At 43.3% G+C, this 19001-nt stretch overlaps 2 protein-coding genes across 8 annotated transcripts in view; both read right to left on the bottom strand.

Annotated features, from left to right (window-relative positions):
- LOC121545416 (5-aminolevulinate synthase, nonspecific, mitochondrial) overlaps window positions 1-7607 on the bottom strand; it is a 16115-nt gene extending 8508 nt beyond the window's left edge. The window contains exons 1-4 of one of the 7 annotated variants that reach the window (XM_041855938.2): window positions 7454-7607; window positions 5467-5666; window positions 4886-5067; window positions 4571-4702 (exon numbers count right to left, since the gene is read on the bottom strand). In XM_041855938.2, the coding sequence (XP_041711872.1) occupies window positions 4571-4702; window positions 4886-5067; window positions 5467-5630 (478 nt within the window). In that variant the 5' untranslated portion in view covers window positions 5631-5666; window positions 7454-7607. Of the gene's footprint in view, window positions 1-4570; window positions 4703-4885; window positions 5068-5466; window positions 5667-6203; window positions 6297-7002; window positions 7354-7453 lie in introns of those variants that run through there. The other 6 variants (XM_041855936.2, XM_041855940.2, XM_041855941.2 and 3 more) reach the window with 6 other exon arrangements.
- Window positions 7608-8370: 763 nt separating this feature from the next.
- On the bottom strand, window positions 8371-18511 carry spo11 (SPO11 initiator of meiotic double stranded breaks). Its single transcript, XM_041855942.1, has 13 exons — window positions 18223-18511; window positions 17697-17810; window positions 16797-16885; window positions 16297-16363; window positions 16100-16208; window positions 15665-15751; window positions 15170-15206; window positions 14905-15014; window positions 14710-14809; window positions 14290-14327; window positions 10834-10910; window positions 10196-10307; window positions 8371-8883 (listed from the first exon to the last, which is right to left on the bottom strand). Exons 1-13 carry the CDS (start codon window positions 18333-18335, stop codon window positions 8764-8766), a joined length of 1173 nt encoding a protein of 390 aa, XP_041711876.1. The 5' UTR covers window positions 18336-18511; the 3' UTR covers window positions 8371-8763.
- Window positions 18512-19001: the final 490 nt, after the last annotated feature.

Raw genomic sequence — 19001 nt, 5'->3', positions numbered from 1 at the left:
GCTTCCAGCATGACAACGACCCGAAACACACAGCCAGGGCTACTAAGGAGTGGCTCCGTAAGAAGCATCTCAAGGTCCTGGAGTGGCCTAGCCAGTCTCCAGAGCTGAACCCAATAGAAAATCTTTGGAGGGAGCTGAAAGTCCGTATTGCCCAGCGACAGCCCCGAAACCTGAAGGACCTGGAGAAGGTCTGTATGGAGGAGTGGGCCAAAATCCCTGCTGCAGTGTGTGCAAACCTGGTCAAGACCTACAGGAAACGTATGATCTCTGTAATTGCAAACAAAGGTTTCTGTACCAAATATTAAGTTCTGCTTTTCTGATGTATCAAATACTTATGTCATGCAATAAAATGCAACTTAATTACTTAAAAATCATACAATGTGATTTTCTGGATTTTTGTTTTAGATTCCGTCTCTCACAGTTGAAGTGTACCTATGATAAAAATTACAGACCTCTACATGCTTTGTAAGTAGGAAAACCTGCAAAATCAGCAGTGTATCAAATACTTGTTCTCCCCACTGTGTGTGTGTATATATATATATATATATATATATATATATATATATATATATATATAACACAGTGGGGGAAAAAAGTATTTAGTCAGCCACTATTTGTGCAAGTTCTCCCACTTAAAAAGATGAGAGAGGCCTGTAATTTTCATCATAGGTACACGTCAACTATGAAAGACAAATTGAGAAAAAAAAATTCTGAAAATCACATTGTAGGATTTTTTATGAATTTATTTGCAAATTATGGTGGAAAATAAGTATTTGGTCACCTACAAACAAGCAAGATTTCTGGCTCTCACAGACCTGTAACTTCTTCTTTAAGAGGCTCCTCTGTCCTCCACTGTTACCTGTATTAATGGCATCTGTTTGAACTTGTTATCAGTATAAAAGACACCTGTCCACAACCTCAAACAGTCACACTCCAAACTCCACTATGGCCAAGACCAAAGAGCTGACAAAGGACACCAGAAACAAAATTGTAGACCTGCACCAGGCTGGGAAGACTGAATCTGCAATAGGTAAGCAGCTTGGTTTGAAGAAATCAACTGTGGGAGCAATTATTAGGAAATGGAAGACATACAAGACCACTGATAATCTCCCTCGATCTGGGGCTCCACGCAAGATCTCACCCCGTAGGGTCAAAATGATCACAAGAACGGTGAGCAAAAATCCCAGAACCACACGGGGGGACCTAGTGAATGACCTGCAGAGAGCTGGGACCAAAGTAACAAAGCCTACCATCAGTAAAACACTACGCCGCCAGGGACTCAAATCCTGCAGTGCAGACGTGTCCGCCTGCTTAAGCCAGTACATGTCCAGGCCTGTCTGAAGTTTGCTAGAGTGCATTTGGATGATCCAGAAGAGGATTGGGAGAATGTCATATGGTCAGATGAAACCAAAATAGAACTTTTTGGTAAAAACTCAACTCGTCGTGTTTGGAGGACAAAGAATGCTGAGTTGCATCCAAAGAACACCATACCTACTGTGAAGTATGGGGGTGGAAACATCATGCTTTGGGGCTGTTTTTCTGCAAAGGGACCAGGACGACTGATCTGTGTAAAGGAACGAATGAATGGGGCCATGTATCGTGAGATTTTGAGTGAAAACCTCCTTCCATCAGCAAGGGCATTGAAGATGAAACGTGGCTGGGTCTTTCAGCATGACAATGATCCCAAACACACCGCCCGGGCAATGAAGGAGTGGCTTCGTAAGAAGCATTTCAAGGTCCTGGAGTGGCCTAGCCAGTCTCCAGATCTCAACCCCATAGAAAATCTTTGGAGGGAGTTGAACGTCTGTGTTGCCCAGCGACAGCCCCAAAACATCACTGCTCTAGAGGAGATCTGCATGGAGGAATGGGCCAAAATACCAGCAACAGTGTGTGAAAACCTTGTGAAGACTTACAGAAAACGTTTGACCTGTGTCATTGCCAACAAAGGGTATATAACAAAGTATTGAGAAACTTTTGTTATTGACCAAATACTTATTTTCCACCATAATTTGCAAATAAATTCATTAAAAATCCTACAATGTGATTTTCTGGATTTTTTTTCCTCATTTTGTCTGTCATAGTTGACGTGTACCTATGATGAAAATTACAGGCCTCTCTCATCTTTTTAAGTGGGAGAACTTGCACAATTGGTGGCTGACTAAATACTTTTTTTCCCCCACTGTATATGCGAGAGAAAAAGAAAAAAACATATGGGGGATTGGAAGTAATGCCGACAATTACATTGATGGAAGTTACAATCTATCTGCAATATTAAAGCTAATCTACCCCCTAATAAAAAAATATACAAAAATAAGATTCAATTATGCCACCCTCTGCTTATTGGCTACTTAGCTTATTCAAGCCTGTCTCAAAATACAACACCGCCCCTTTAAGACACAAAAAAAATATATATCTTTACCTGACTATTTTCAAAGACAGCTAGAAATGTACACATTTTGTGCACTTGTAGGAAACAATCACTCCCACATTGCTGACTACAAATTATCGATAACTGTGCTAATATCTCACTAACTAGCAAAGAATATGAACAAATGTGCACACGTGGCTACAGTACATGCAGCTCTCGCTTTGATCTCAAAACAAGCACATAATAATCACAACCGCTCATGCTGTAAAACAGTTCAAAGTGAATTGCACAAATCCATATGGCAATAGTCTATTTGCATATAAGCCTACTGCAGCTCTGATTGGTTATGGCGCACCGGTCTGTGTACAGTCGTGGTCAAACGTTTTGAGAATGACACAAATCTTAATTTTCACAAAGTCTGCTACCTCAGTTTTTATGATGGCAATTTGCATATACTCCAGAATGTTATGAAGAGTGATCAGATGAATTGCAAAGTCCCTCTTTGCCATGAAAATGAACTTAATCTTCCAAAAACATTTCCACTGCATTTCAGCCCTGCCACAAAAGAACCAGCTGACATCATGTCAGTGATTCTCTCGTTAACACAGGTGAGAGTGTTGACGAGGACAAGGCTGGAGATCACTCTGTCATGCTGATTGAGTTAGAATAACAGACTGGAAGCTTTAAAAGGAGGGTGGTGCTTGAAATCATTGTTCTTCCTCTGTTAACCATGGTTACCTGCAAGGAAACATGTGCCATCATCATTGCTTTGCACAAAAAGGCCTTCACAGGCAAGGATATTGCTGCTAGTAAGATTGCACCTAAATCAACCATTTATCGGATCATCAAGAACTTCAAGGAGAGAGGTTCAATTGTTGTGAAGAAGGCTTCAGGGCGCCCAAGAAAGTCCAGCAAGTGCCAGGACCGTCTCCTAAAGTTGATTCAGCTGCGGGATCGGGGCACCACCAGTGCAGAGCTTGCTCAGGAATGGCAGCAGGCAGGTGTGAGTGCATCTGCATGCACAGTGAGGCGAATACTTTTGGAGGATGGCCTGGTGTCAAGAAGGGCAGCGAGGAAGCCACTTCTCTCCAGGAAAAATATTAGGGACAGACTGATATACTGCAAAAGGTACAGGGATTGGACTGCTGAGGACTGGGGTACAGTCATTTTCTCTGATGAATCCCCTTTCCAATTGTTTGGGGCATCCAGAAAAAAGCTTGTCCGGAGAAGACAAGGTGAGCGCTACCATCAGTCCTGTGTCATGCCAACAGTAAAGCATCCTGAGACCATTCATGTGTGGGGTTGCTTCTCAGCCAAGGGAGTGGGCTCACTCACAATTTTGCCTAAAAACACAGCCATGAATAAAGAATGGTACCAACACATCCTCTGAGAGCAACTTCTCCCAACCATCCAATAACAGTTTGGTGACGAACAATGCCTTTTCCAGCATGATGGAGCACCTTGCCATCAGGCAAAAGTGATAACTAAGTGGCTCGGGGAACAAAACATCGAAATTTTGGGTCCATGGCCAGGAAACTCCCCAGACCTTAATCCCATTGAGAACTTGTGGTCAATCCTCAAGAGGCGGGTGGACAAACAAAAACCCACAAACTCCAAGCATTGATTATGCAAGAATGGGCTGCCATCAGTCAGGATGTGGCCCAGAAGTGAATTGACAGCATGCCAGGGCGGATTGCAGAGGTCTTGAAAAAGAAGGGTCAACACTGAAAATATTGACTCTTTGCATAAACTTAATGTAATTGTCAATAAAAGCCTTTGACACTTCTGGAATGCTTGTAATTATACTTCAGTATAGCATAGTAACATCTGACAAAAATATCTAAAAACACAGAAGCAGCAAACTTTGTGAAGACCAATACTTGTGTCATTCTCAAAACTTTTGACCACGACTGTAGAGTACAGCCCTGAGTCGTGCCTGTCAATGCAATAGAATCCTATTCCGATGCGCTCTGCCTACAACTAAATCTCTTGCATAGTTCATTTTCTTTATGTTGCACTGAAAGTGGCTAATATTGCGTTGATTCTATCACAATTCCCACAGTAAAGGGAAACGTTGATACTGTTAACTAACAGGGAAAACTCTAGAAAGTTGAGTGAAGTTCAATCTCGTGCTTCTCTGCGCGCGCAGCTTAGAGGAAACATTGGCCCCAAGTGTACGAGGACACGTGAGCAGGTGCTTACCTTTGGGCAGGTTGTCTCGCAGTAAGTGAGAGACCTTGGGGGGGCGCTGTTTCAGCATAGTCTTCAGGGTGCCTAGGTCAGCCCTGTCAGTATTGATCAGGTCCACCACAGTGGGATCCACTTGGGACTTCTCTGTATCAATAAAGGGGGATAAACACTGTTAAAGAGTGATCAACTAAACTCCTTCTATGACACATTTTTACTATGACAAATTCCTTGAAAGGTGACTATCCATACCAAGCTTTCCTAACACATACATAACTGACCTCTGCTTACACAACTGTGGAGAAGGTCAAAGACAGGTCACATGTTTACCTGTGTGGACTGTGCTCCTGTCCTGTACGTCCTCTGACAGCTCGATGCAGGCCTCCCTCACCACGCTGGGGTTCTTCTGCACCATCTCAGCCGCCAGGAAGGGGCATTTGGAGCCCACGGGCTGCCCAACAGGGGACATGGGGTGGCCCGGGGGCAGCTGGACCCCCTTCTCTGACTCTACACTGACAACAAGAGGAGGATTTATATTTGATTAACTTAAATACATTTATATATATTTTATTCAATTATTTAGGCCTATTTGTGCACTGAGGAAAATATGAAAATAAAATAAAACGCGGTTGAGCAAGTGTAAGATTCTTCACAGCCTTAATAGAGGAGTATTCAACATAAATTAGGTTACATTTATGACTATTTGTATGGGCGAGTTAGCAGTCACATTTGCACAGTAATTTGATTAAGAGCAATTTGTTTACAAAGAGGCATTGAGCCCTACCATAAGCAAGCCTCAAGCTACATTAGTAAAATAGCACAACAACATTGCTCCTCTATACAATAAATCCATAACGTAGCCCATCTGAAACCGTTTATAATAAGTGACTATGGGGAACTACTGTGCTCACCGTCGTTTGTTGGTGTGGACACTGAGACTGAAGAGGAGAGAGCTCTGGCCAGAGGGCGTGAGGCCAGGTCCATCATCACAGGGCACTTCAGGGCATAGCCCACCAGGGATGACTTCCCTGCCAGCTGCAGGAACGCCCGGGGCACCATGGTCAGGAAGGGACATCGGCGGATAACAGCGTCCATCTTAGACCCTCTAAATCTGGGAAGGGGAAAGGAAGAGACATGTTGGTTTAGCCTACCACTGGAATCAAATACGATCTCCTTTCTGGTCCCAGACTGACAGCGGATCAGATGGACGGCAGAGCTGGGTGCATTTGGTGAGGCGGTGAAACACGATCAGCGGAGATCAGAGGTCTATTTATATAAGCTGGGGGGGTCAGAGAGGGCTACCACACTAAGCTTTGTCTGTGTAGGCCACTTTTGACCATCATCAAGTGAGATCAAATTAGAATCACCAGGCTTTCATCTCAAGTTGCGCTCCAACTTCAAAACAAAACATGAAAATAAATTGAATATTCTAACGAATCAAAAGCATTGGCCTAAAACAATCAGTCCTCAAGAGATCTAAAGAGACCAGACATTTAGGCAAGACAAGGCTATGTTGTATTATGAATACGAACAACCACAAAATATAGCCTATCATGAGCATAAAGATCAATGCAAAAATGTTGAAATTCATTAAAAGGCTAAAAGTCCAAATAGTCTCAGCCATTTAAAAAGAACAAACATTCTTTACCTGAAAACATCCCATTCCACTTTGACCGAACAGAGGGAAAATACCTTTCGAAACATGACTGAACAGATACTAAGCTAACCAACATACAGAGAAGAGTAGATGTAAAATGCTCATAGCCCGAGGCATCGCTTTCCTTCAGCTTGTAGTCAGCTGCCCTTGACAAGAGGAAAAACATGAGGGCCACTCAAGAGCCTGTCCTGAAACCATGGACAACAACACATAAGACTACAACAGCTGAGAGGAGACTTACCAAACACAAAAGACAGCACAACCATCTGTCTGTTCAAGTGAATAATTGTAATATAACCTAGGACTACCATTCCATCTATACCTTCCATCTTTATCAAACCAGGGGCTGGGGGTGGGTCAATGTTGCATCACAGCTCATGTAATGCAAAGACCCATTGACACTGTATGCACAGCCACAGCCATTGCCAGTCCTTGTTAGGGTTATGGTCTGACTATCTAGCAACAAGTCGGGTGAGGTAACTCTACCCTCTTTTTTCAAGGAATCATAGCTATACTATAACCTACTCACTGCTACAAGCAGTCACTGTAAAGGTCATAGCCAATTAGCTGGGTGCTATATGGCATGATCAATTCCACATACTTTACGTTTTTGGATTGGTTTACAACGAAGGTTACACTGTCTAAATTTGATAGAGGTCTCGTAGACATACATACATTTATCAACATTTACCAATGATCAAAACAAACTCAGTGAAAATTAATAGGAGAAAATAATATCTGTGAGCTTCAACATTGATATGATTTGATTGACAAGCTATAGCTTACTTACTTACAACAACTGTGCAACAATTTGCAGGCTTCCTTCAAAAAGCAATGCAATTTTGTGGCTAGACAACTTTCTGATCGAACACTATAGCTAGAACCAATCGTTACCATACTCAGACCAGATAGAGCATTTACACCCAAAAAAAATTAAACACGGAGCCACGCTCTATTTCTAATACCCTACTATTTGGCAGCGACCACAGGGTGACAACGTCTCTCTTTTCTCTCTAATTAGCAGCGAAGAGATCAATGTCAAATTATTGATTATTATCCAGACTGTCTGTGGCTAGCTAACCAGCTAACGTTACGTTAGTTGTGGAAAGCTGATGGAGGATGCGCTTGCTACAACAATCCAGCGAAGCCAGTAAGTGTCATAAGTAAGCAAGCTAGCTAGCTAGCTACCTAGACGGCGCACATTCCGTGCAGTTATTGGTTTTCAAATGTCGTTTGTTTACCTGATGATGTTTCTCTGGTCTCGTTCTCACAATCTGTCTGTTTTCCACGTAAGGAGCCACGCCTGCCAAAGGGTCGTCAATAGCTGCTATAGCCACTAAATCATAAACCCCGCCCATTTCTACAATTTATCTTCTTAAAATTTGATTTTAAACCTAACCCTAACCTTAACCACACTGCCAACCTTATGCCTAACACTAACCTTAAATGAAGACCAAAAAGCTTTTGTTGTTGTTGTTGTGCCAATTTTGACTTTGTAACTGTCAAATCTGACTTCGTGGTCAGAGAAGCTTGTGGAAACCCTGCCAGCGTCTCGTAATGAAAATGATGTTCCATAAGCGCCAATGATCACTGTCTCCATCTGGTGGCACATACTAATCATTATATGGTGTTACATATTATTGGTTACATATATTTTTCCATGACCACATGACAATAGGAAAAATTGTATATGACCACTCACAGAAGGTACCGGGGTGGAGGCATTACCTTTGACTAGTGGCCACAAGAAGCTGGGTGCACAATTATTAGCAGCTACTGTCTGTATATCACGGTGTCTAAATACACCCACAGGATTTGTTTGAAGATACCATAGCCTTGTCCTCTATGGAAAGTAAAGTCTGCAACACCTACCTAGCACTGGACCAGTCAATACTTCCAGGAGACCAACAAAACTTTAGACAATACTTTACCCCTACCTATATGTACATATCTATCTCAATTACCTCGTACTCCTGCACATCGACTCGGTACTGGTACCCCTTGAATATAGCCAAGATATCGTTACTCATTGTGTATCTATTCCTCGTGTTATTATTTTTCTAGTATTTTTCTCTCTTCATTGTTGGGAAGAGCCCGTAAGTAAGCATTTCACTGTTAGTCTACACCTGTTGTTTATGAAGCATGTGACAAATACAAATTGATTTGATTTGATTTAATACAAGTGGCAGAAAATTTACATTTTTAGTATCCACAGGTACATTACCATCAAGGACACAGTCAATCACAGTCAATTGGCCATTTCAGGTGGATTGATACTCTAATCTGGAATAATTGAGTTAAATATACACGTCATATAATATAATGACGTAAAATAATCAATAATATAAAAATGTGATGTACAATTTTACATTCAGGTCACTGTGTGACAGACAGGATTGGGTAACTGGATAAGAGCGTCTGCTAAAATGACTAAAATGTCAATGTAAAATATGCAGACAGACACTGCAACTGTACCACATCCATACATGAGTGCTTGAATCCAGCCAAATCAAATCCCACATCCCACCGTCCACAGAGGGGCAGTGTGTGATCATATCCAGCCGCCGTAGCGCAGCTTATTGGGTAGGTAGACACGGCTGAGGTAATCAGGGGCTATGGACGCCAGTGACTGGATCTCAGCTTTCACCTTGCTCCGATGCATCATTTCCATCTGCAACAACGACAAAACATGTCTTAAGAGATGTGCAAGAGGAAGATGAGCAAACAGAGTTCATCCTGGACCACCAGGTGTGATCTTATCTACCACTGAACAAAAATATAAACACAACATGTAAAGTGTTGGTCCCATGTTTCATGAGCTGAAATAAAAAATCCCAGACATGATCTATACGCATAAAAAGCTTATTTCTCTCAAATTCTGTGCACAAATTTGTTTACATCCCTGTTAGTGAGCATTTTTCCTTAACCAAGATAATCCATCCTCCTGACAGGTGTGGCATAGAATGAAGCTGATTAAACAGCATGATCATTACACAGGTGCACCTTGTGCTGGTGACAATAAAAGCCCACTTTAAAATGTGCAGTTTTGTCACACAACACAATGCCACAGATGCGTGCAATTGGCATGCTGACTGCAGGAATGTCCACCAGATCTGTTGCCAGAGAATTTAATGTTCATTTCTCTACCATAAACTGCCTCCAACGTTGTTTTAGAGAATTTGGCGGTACTTCCAACTGGCCTCACAACCGCAGATTATGTGTAACCACGCCAGCCCAGGACCTCCACATCCGGCTTCTTCACCTGCGGGATAGTCTGAGGGTGGGGTGGGGGGGGTGCTGAGGTGTATTTCTGTCTGTAATAAAGCCCTTTTGTGGAGAAAAACACATTCTGATTGGCTGGGCCTGGCTCCCCAGTGGGTGGACCTGGCTGCCAAGCGGGTGGGCCTATGCCATCCAAGGCTCACCCATGGCTGCACCCCTGCCCAGTCATGTGAAATCCATAGATTAGGGCCTAATGAATTTATTTCAATTGACTGATTTCCTTATATGAACTGTAACTCAGTAAAAACGTTGAAGTTTATATTTTTGTTCAATATATTTCACAACAGAGCTGGTATCTCGAAGTATCCCAAATACCAGGGAGCTGACAGCTCTCTCAAACACATTCCACTGTGCTGTGTCACACCTGCAAAACGTCTAAATTGTAGTAAAAACACACTCACAGAACGCCGCCTTGTCTTGTTAAACAGGAGTGAAGGACTACAAGTGTACAGTTTCTTCAGAGCAGGGTAGTGGAGACTAGGGACATGTTTACTAAACAGACCAACCCACATTGCATTCAACCATTCTCTGAACGGCTTGAGAGGTGGGAATACAAACTGGGTAAAGCACACATTCTCTTCTTTAACATTTTTCTCCCTTATTTCTAATAACAGACAAACTGCACACATTCTTCTTTCTCTCCCTTTCCATATTTGTATTGTATGTAAACCACTCATAAAAGGTAGCCCTCCCCCTCTTACCTCTCTCTGCCAGGCAGGTTGGCAGGCCAGGTAGGGTCTCTTCAGCAGGCTGGTCAGTTTACTCTGGTCTCTCTGTGTGAGGGGGATCAGAGCATCCTCAGGTACTCTCAATCTAAAGTACAGAAGGGTTATGATCAGTACAGTTTTCATTTCAGTCAGTTCAAGAGGTGAACAGTCATATTATGAGACATATACCAAACATATCTTAACTGTATATAGCTTTGGATGATGGTCTTCTAAATGACCATATTAAGATATAAATACTAATTATGTTGTTACAACTGAAACAAAGGAAATACCCTGACACAATGTTACGGCTCTCTCCATTTCTGTCCAAACTGTATAAGATGTGGATACTTTTGATAATGTACTGTACAGTTGGAGTCTTAGGAGGAGCAGGCTTGCAGACTACAATTAAACTTTACTTATGTCAAAACCCCCTTTTCAGGCTAAGACTGCTCCAGCTGACATATACTTAAAACTCAATATACCCTCCAAAACAGCTCCTCAGGGAGAGAGAAAAAAGCGAAGGCAACAGCAACAGAAACCAAAACAAACAATCTCCAAATCCCCAGAATATAATCCCAATTAGAGGTAGGGAGGAGGAAGGAGGAAGTAGCGAGTGGTTGTCACCAAACCTCTGGAGGTCAGAGGGGAGGAGGCCTAGCCACATAATGCTGGGGACGGTCAGACTGTGGGCCTCAAACGACATGGCCTGAAGGGAAAGATATACACATAGAAACACGTCAATACACAACCAGACAGACAGACAGGTTGACAAACTGTGTATAAAACACACATATGTGAATACATACAACCATACACATGCATATAGTACATAAAACCACACAGACATACACATTCAGACACACAAGTCCACCTGGGGTAGTAGTAATGGCACCGGAGGGGGTGGCTGCCGTTTTACGGGCTCCTAACCAATGGTATTTTGTGTGTTTTTCGCATTGTTTGTAACTTATTTTATACATAATGTTGATGCTACCATCTCTTATGACCAAAAAGAGCTTCTGGATATCAGAACATCGATTACTCACCTCGAATTGGACAAAGATGTTTTATTTAATGAGTCTGAAGCGAAGGATATAATGTTGCTCCCAGACAAGGCCCAAATCCCCGTCATTCGCATGAAGAAAAGAAGGAAATACAGGAGGCGGAGATCAGGGTGCCTTGTGAGAATTCGCCGGCGAGTGGGTAACCCGCCTCTACCATCCGTTCTATTGGCCAATGTGCAATCACGGGGAGAATAAACTGGATGAGCTCCGTTCGAGACTATCCTACCAACAGAACATAAAAAACTGTACTATCTTATGTTTCACTGAGTCGTGGCTGAACTACGACACAGATAATATACAGTTGGCTGAGTTTTCCGTGCATCGGTAACCCGCCTCTACCATCCGTTCTATTGGCCAATGTGCAATCACGGGGAGAATAAACCGGATGAGCTCCGTTCGAGACTATCCTACCAACAGAACATTAAAAACTGTACTATCTTATGTTTCACTGAGTCGTGGCTGAACTACGACACGGATAATATACAGTTGGCTGAGTTTTCCGTGCATCGGCAGGACAGAACAGCTACGTCCGGTAAGACGAGGGGTGGGGGTGTGTGTCTATTTGTCAATAACAGCCTGTGCGAGATCTAATATTAAGGTAGTCTCAAGGTATTGCTCCCCTGAGGTAGAGTACTTCATGATAAGCTGTAGACCACACTATCTACCAAGAGTTTTCACCTATATTTTTCGTAGCCATCTATTTACCACCACAAACCGACGCTGGCACTAAGACTGCACTCAACGAGCTGTATAAGGCCATAAGCAAACAAGAAAATGCTCATCCAGAAGCGGCGCTCCTAGTGGCCTTGGACTTTAATGCAGGCAACATCTTCACCGAGCTAAAGGCTAGAGCTGCTGCTTTCAAGGAGCGGGACATTAATCCGGACGCTTATAAGGATTCCCACTATGCCATCAAACAGGCAAAGCGTCAATACAGGACTAAGATTGAATCCTACTACACTGGCTCTGACGCTCGTCGGATGTGGCAGGGCTTGCAAACTATTACGGACAACAAAGGGAAACCCAGCCACGAGCAGCCCAGTGATGCGAGCCTACCAGACGGGCTAAATGCCTTTTATGCTCGCTTCGAGGCAAGCGACACTGAAGCATGCATGAGAGCACCAGCTGTTCCGGACGACTGTGTGATCACGCTCTCCGTAGCCGATGTGAGCAAGACCTTTAAACAGGTCAACATTCACAAGGCCGCGGGGCCAGACGGATTACCAGGACGTGTACTCAGAGCATGCGCGGACCAACTGGCAAGTGTCTTCACTGACATTTTCAAACTCTCCCTGACCGAATCTGTAATACCTACATGTTTCAAGCAGACCACCATAGTCCCTGTGCCCAAGAAAGCGAAGGTAACCTGCCTAAATGACTACCGCCCCGTAGCACTCACGTCGGTAGCCATGAAGTGCTTTGAAAGGCTGGTCATGGCTCACATCAACACCATCATCCCGGAAACACTAGACCCAATCCAATTCGCATACCGCCCCAACAGATCCACAGATGACGCAATCTCAATCTCACTCCACACTGCCCTTTCCCACCTGGACAAAAGGAACACCTATATGAGCATGCTGTTAATTGACTACAGCTCAGCGTTCAACACCATAGTGCCCACAAAGTTCATCACTAAGCTAAGGACCCTGGGACTAAACACCTCCCTCTGCAACTGGATCCTGGACTTCTGACGGGCGCCCCCAGGTGGTAAGGGTATGCAACAACACATCTGCCACGCTGATCCTCAACACGGGGGCCCCTCAGGTGTGCGTGCTTAGTCCCCTCCTGTACTCCTTGTTCACCCACGACTGCGTGGCCAAGCACGACTCCAACACCATCATTAAGTTTGCTGACGACACAACAGTGGTAGGCCTGATCACTGACAATGATGAGACAGTCTATAGGGAGGAGGTCAGAAACCTGGCAGTGTGGTGCCAGGACAACAACCTCTCCCTCAACGTGAGCAAGACAAAGGAGATGATCGTGGACTACAAGAAAAGGAGGGCCGAACACACCCCATTTCATATCATATCGACGGGGCTGTAGTGGAGCGGGTCGAGAGTTTCAAGTTCCTTGGTGTCCACATCACCAACAAACTATCATGGTCCAAACACACCAAGAAAGTCTTGAAGAGGGCACGACAACGCCTTTTCCCCCTCAGGACACTGAAAAGATTTGGCATGGGTCTCCAGATCCTGAAAGAGTTCTACAGCTGCACCATCGAGAGCATCCTGACCGTTTGCATCACCGCCTGGTATGGCAACTGCTTGGCATCCGACCGTAAGGCGCTACAGAGGGTAGTGTGTATAGCCCAGTACATCATTGGGGCCAAGCGTCCTGCCATCCAGGACCTATATACTAGGCAATGTCACAGGAAGGCCCAAAAAATTGTCAAAGACTCCAGTCACCCAAGTCACAGACTGTTCTCTCTGCTACCGCACGGCAAGCGGTACCAGAGCGCCAAGTCTAGGTCCAAAAGGCTCCTTAACAGCTTCTACCCCAAAGCCATAAGACTGCTGAACAATTAATCAAATGGCCACCCGGACTATTTGCATTGACACTGCTGCTATTCGCTGTTTATTATCTTTTCATAGTGACTTTACCCCTACCCACATGTACAAATTACCTCGACTAACCTGTGCCCCCACACATTGACTCGGTACCTGTACCCCCTGTATATAGGCTCATTATTGTTATTTTATTGTGATTCCATTTCTTAAAACTGCATTGTTGGTTAAGTGCTTGTAAGTAAGCATTTCACCTGTTGTATTCGGCGCATGTGACAAATAAAATTAGATTAGATCATATAAACCAGAAACACACATACAAAAACCTCACACAAATGAGATCCCACGCAATCACTTTACTTTTCCACTTCATGCCACTTCAAATGCTCAGATATGGTTGACCGCTCCCCTTTTTCAACTTTAAGAGGAGAATAATGACATATTTCTTGCACCGAGACACTGCACAAGCCACGTTGTATAATGTACAGAAATACACAGGCACGGCAGGACTCACCACTGATCCATACTTGTAGATGCACATGATCTCAATCCCTGCGAAAATTAGAGTGAGACAGAAAGAGAAAGAGAGGGAAAGAGACACGATACAATCACCACCATACCAGAGCAATTATCCTCTGAGATATGTAGCTAAGGGGACAGAGAACAAAGTAAAGTGTTACACATGCGACTCGCCATGTGATGTGAGGAGAGCGGAGGGGAGCAGAGAGGTGCTGTATGGAGAGGGACAGTCTGTGTCAGTGAGTCCAGGGGCCCCAGTGTGATGATTCCACTGGGCTAGAACACGCTAACACAATCCCCATTCTAACCACCCTGACACATCAGAGAGGCATGTCGGCTTAGCAGGACACGCAACCCCTGTGTGTGTGTGTGTGTGTGTGTGTGTCTGATAGGATAAAAGAGTGGAGAGTATTACCATAAGGGTCAGCATCCACCAGAGCAAATATAGGGATGTGCAGGGTGTCCCAAAGCTTTCTCACCATCAGCCTGCTGTTCACATCTGGGACACCTTTACCCTGACACAAACACATAACAGATTTACAATAAATCATATGATTAGCACATTCAATTTAAAGCAATAGCTCAAAAGAAAACCATAAGTAGGATATACTGTGATCATGATGCAAGGAGATAGCTTGGTGCAAAAGTCATCATCAAGCAGTTTCTGGAAGGTGGCGTCCTTCTCCACTATCAAAACAAACTTAGCAGATGACACAATGTCTGGAGAACGGGTCAAGGTGAACACAAACATGACTGATGGACTCTTCCTCACCAATAGATAAGAGTTGGAGGAGTTAGTTAAAAGAGGAAGGAAGTCTTACAAACTTGTTACAATATTGCTGAAATATGAGTTCTGACATGATTATAAAGGATACTCCTGATTCCGCCAACATTAGAAGAAACTGGAGTAGCCTGAGAACACAATTAAGAGACACAATAAGAGAGACACAATTGTCAACATAGCAAGTTACTGTTAGCTTTCAAACAAAAAAAGTATAATGAGATATGAATCTAGCTGTTTCGGTGTCAGTTGATTTATGCAACCCACAAACAGTAGACAGAATACAAGTAAACTGTTTGAGTTCTTTTTGTTTTCTGAACAATTATGCTGTAAATCGAGTGATTAGTACATTGGTTGAACCTGGAGATTGTGGCCAGAAAGAGGTGAACACAGGATTTAATAGGTTTGGCTGAGACTACGGATCTCTGTTATGTCATTGAAATGGGAGAAGTTTAGCACTGTTAAACGTTCATGGCGGATGATGATCCTGTATATCTAACATTATAGGTATCTAACATTATATGCATATGACCATACTGTGACGATGCTGAGCTGTTGGGGGAATGTAGTTAGTGTTAGTGGGACTTACAGTGGAGTTAGAGTGGCAGTCCACCTTGGTGCTGTCCTCCTCCAGGTAACACAGATCACCTGAGATGAAGCCCTTGGACGTGGCTAGCTGGAGACCGTTAAACACATACGCATGTGCACACACACACACACACACACACACACACACACACACACACACACACACACACACACACACACACACACACACAACAATGCTTTTGAGTCAAGTTTAATTTCATTGCTCTTTGATAATGGAAATCATGGAAAATACATACACGGTTGCTTCCTGTATGAGGCAGAGAATAGGCTCAAACTAATCATAACATGTCGTATCAAAAGGTATTTCCAAATGTTTTAGTATGGTTTTATTCAACATCAGGCCATTGTTACCTCCTCTTGAACTGAAATTGTACTCTCACAGAGGCACACACACACTCACATACTATATACACACCACATGTAGTCTTCTGCGTGGAACCTTGAGCATGCAGGAGATGTCATCCACAATGGAATCGACAGTCCTCTGTGAACCATAAAGCTGTGTGTCGTTGTAATAGATGTCCCTGTGGAAACAAGAGAACACCTTCTCAAAGTACTGGTGTTAAGGCAAGGATGTATTTTCTTATGCGTTGGCATCTGACAAGACATTACCTTTTTGTAGCATATGTGTTGCTCTGCACAAGTTTGTAGATGGTGGATAGAACCTTGAGAATGTGCCCTGCATAGAAAACCCAGTTAAACTGCTGTATTATAGGCTACCAGTATATTGTGATACACCAGTACAGTGTAGAAACCCTTTCAATCAATCCCCTATGATATCTGATAATAGGTATTTCATCATCAAAGTAGTTCATTCAGGATTTTCTTTAGGATGGATAATGAAATCCATAGTGAATAACACCAGGAAAGCTTCTCTGACCAGCAGCATAAGGCATACCATGTCTTTGCAGTTTTTGCAATTAGTTCATGTAAGCCCAGAGAGGATAAGAATGAAAGCCACATGAAGTAGGGCTGATTAAATTCCTTAGAGTAATTTAAAAAGTTTGTGAATTAAAATAATGTAACTTTGTCTGTGCACAGCTGAGGGAAGGGGGAAGTGAGAGAGAGGGGGGGGGGGGCATATTAACAGTGGTGTGTGTCTTTCTTCTCACCAAATTTAGTGACAGACGAGGAACAGTCGCTCCGAACTGTGGTGACAGAACTGCCAGAAGTCATTTGAAGGCCAACGGCATTGTCAAAACTCAAAGTTGGGAATGAAGACGGAGACATTATTCATGAAAGAATTCTTCACAAAATCGGAATATTTGGTATTGTATCTTTGATGAGTTTTGTAAAGGAGCCCGCCACCTTTATGATCCTTCTTAGAAGAATCCCAAACCCTGGGTGCTACCTGTGATAGGCCTCCCCATACCTCGACTGCATTTCCTCTGTGAAACCTTTGCCTCCCTATCTGTGGGATTCTCACATTTGAAAGGGCCGAGCCAGAATGTGCTTTAAACTGTAAGGAGGTTTGATGTAGACTCAACCAGACAGTTTGTTTTGTTCTAAGCATGAGGTCTCCTCAGCCTGTGCACATTAAAGACCTCCACAAACCGCCAGATTTGTGTGTGTGTGTTTCTATGTGTAGCTGGTGCTTTTTAAATATTTTATCAAACTGACACCTATTCAGTCAGGAATTTATTTCAGCTTCAAGGATTAAGATTCAAAACTTTCGGTGATTCTATCGACACAATTTTCACCCCACAAATCCCTTTTGACTTCTTAGCTCTTTTACACATTCAGATAGAATGAGAGAACAAAGAACTAAAGGATTTCCTCCAAATGCATTTAACAGCAATTTAGACCACTTGTAGGACCTGACTTTTCAAATTGAGTGCAATGTTCAGTTTACACAACATGACCACTTATTTCAAATGTACTGGGTTATACTGTATTTACACAACATAAATAAGACATCTGTTGTATAGATTTAAGTGTTTATCTTGCAAAGGTCAAACAGAGTGAATATGGCCCAAAAGCTTGACATTATAGTAACAAAGTGAGTGGCTTACCTTACATTGGCCCAGCTGGATCGCTTGGGTAGGACCAAAACTGGAGCTTCATCTTTGGACAGACTGGTGACTATCTCTAGAATCACCCTTTCAATGAGGATTAAAACCTCCTGGCTGAGCATAAGAAATCACCAAATAAACTTTGGTGATAGGTCTAGCCTAAAGCTAACTAGCTACACCAGTTATTAATGGGAAATGTGGACCACAAATTCAAAACTGATTCAAACAATCCTGTCATTTTTTCATAAGCCTAACCACATAAAATGTATCCTTTAAAGTTGAAACTCAGTTAAGACAATAAAGCCTATGGCCTAGGTGTAGTAAAAACTGCAAGCACATTATCTAGATTAGAATAAGATGTTCGTATGTAGGCTAGCCTACTAGCTCAACCTAATAGCCTAGGCTATGTGCCCTGGCCCACAACAGCCTTATCAAACTGTTGTAGATAGACCTAGCCTAGGCAAGGCTATCACATCCGCAAGGGTTGTCTGTGAATCACACAGTGTAGATAAAAATATAGGCCTACCTGCTGACTTCCTCATGGCTGTGTTGAGGTTCCATCCTCATATCAATATTTTCCAACAACTCGACCCCGAAATTGTCAACTTCAACGAACTGTTCAGACATGTTTGATTCCATTCTTGTGGAGGGACCTACACCGGAATGAAATTAATATGAATAGGGCCTAGCTAACTCAGGCTTTAGTATATGTATATGTTTACCGAGCACAAACTCGCGCGTGGATAAATGTTGTTTGGCGCGAAATCAATGGGTGTGTTCGTAAATTCAATCTGGAGTGCCAGAATGCCTTTCGCTCTCGGAGCATTCAGAGCGCAAACTGGACGCTCTGGCCGAGGAGTAGGCTTGATCCGAGCGTTCTGACCTCACAACAGCAGTCAAGCACCCAAGCTAACTGGCTAATGTTGGCTAGCTTGCTAGCCACTTCCACCTCACTCCGACAATTTTACTCGCCCTAGCTGAGCTGGTTAGGTTATTTTCATGTTATCCAGAGCGTTGGTGACTGTAACTGTGCTGCTGGCAACACTTTAATTACGCTTTTTATGACACCGGTCATATCCAACGGGTGTTCATCAGTTATTCATCGTAAATTCATCAGTTATTCTGCGCTCTGGCACACTCAGACGAGAGTGCTCTGAAATCGGAGTAGATAGCCAGAGCGAATTTTCGAACGCACCCAAGATTGGCGGGCTCTGTGAGCTGCGCAAAGACCACACACACAAGACATGTTCAGAGAGTAGGCTAAAGATCATGATAACTAACCCCCTTAGTAGCATGTGTGGTACA

Source organism: Coregonus clupeaformis, chromosome 30, assembly GCF_020615455.1.
Source record: "Coregonus clupeaformis isolate EN_2021a chromosome 30, ASM2061545v1, whole genome shotgun sequence".
Classification (NCBI taxonomy): Eukaryota; Metazoa; Chordata; class Actinopteri; order Salmoniformes; family Salmonidae; genus Coregonus; species Coregonus clupeaformis.
The sequence above is the reverse complement of the archived record's forward strand: the minus strand, read 5'-3'. Positions and strand labels throughout refer to the sequence as shown.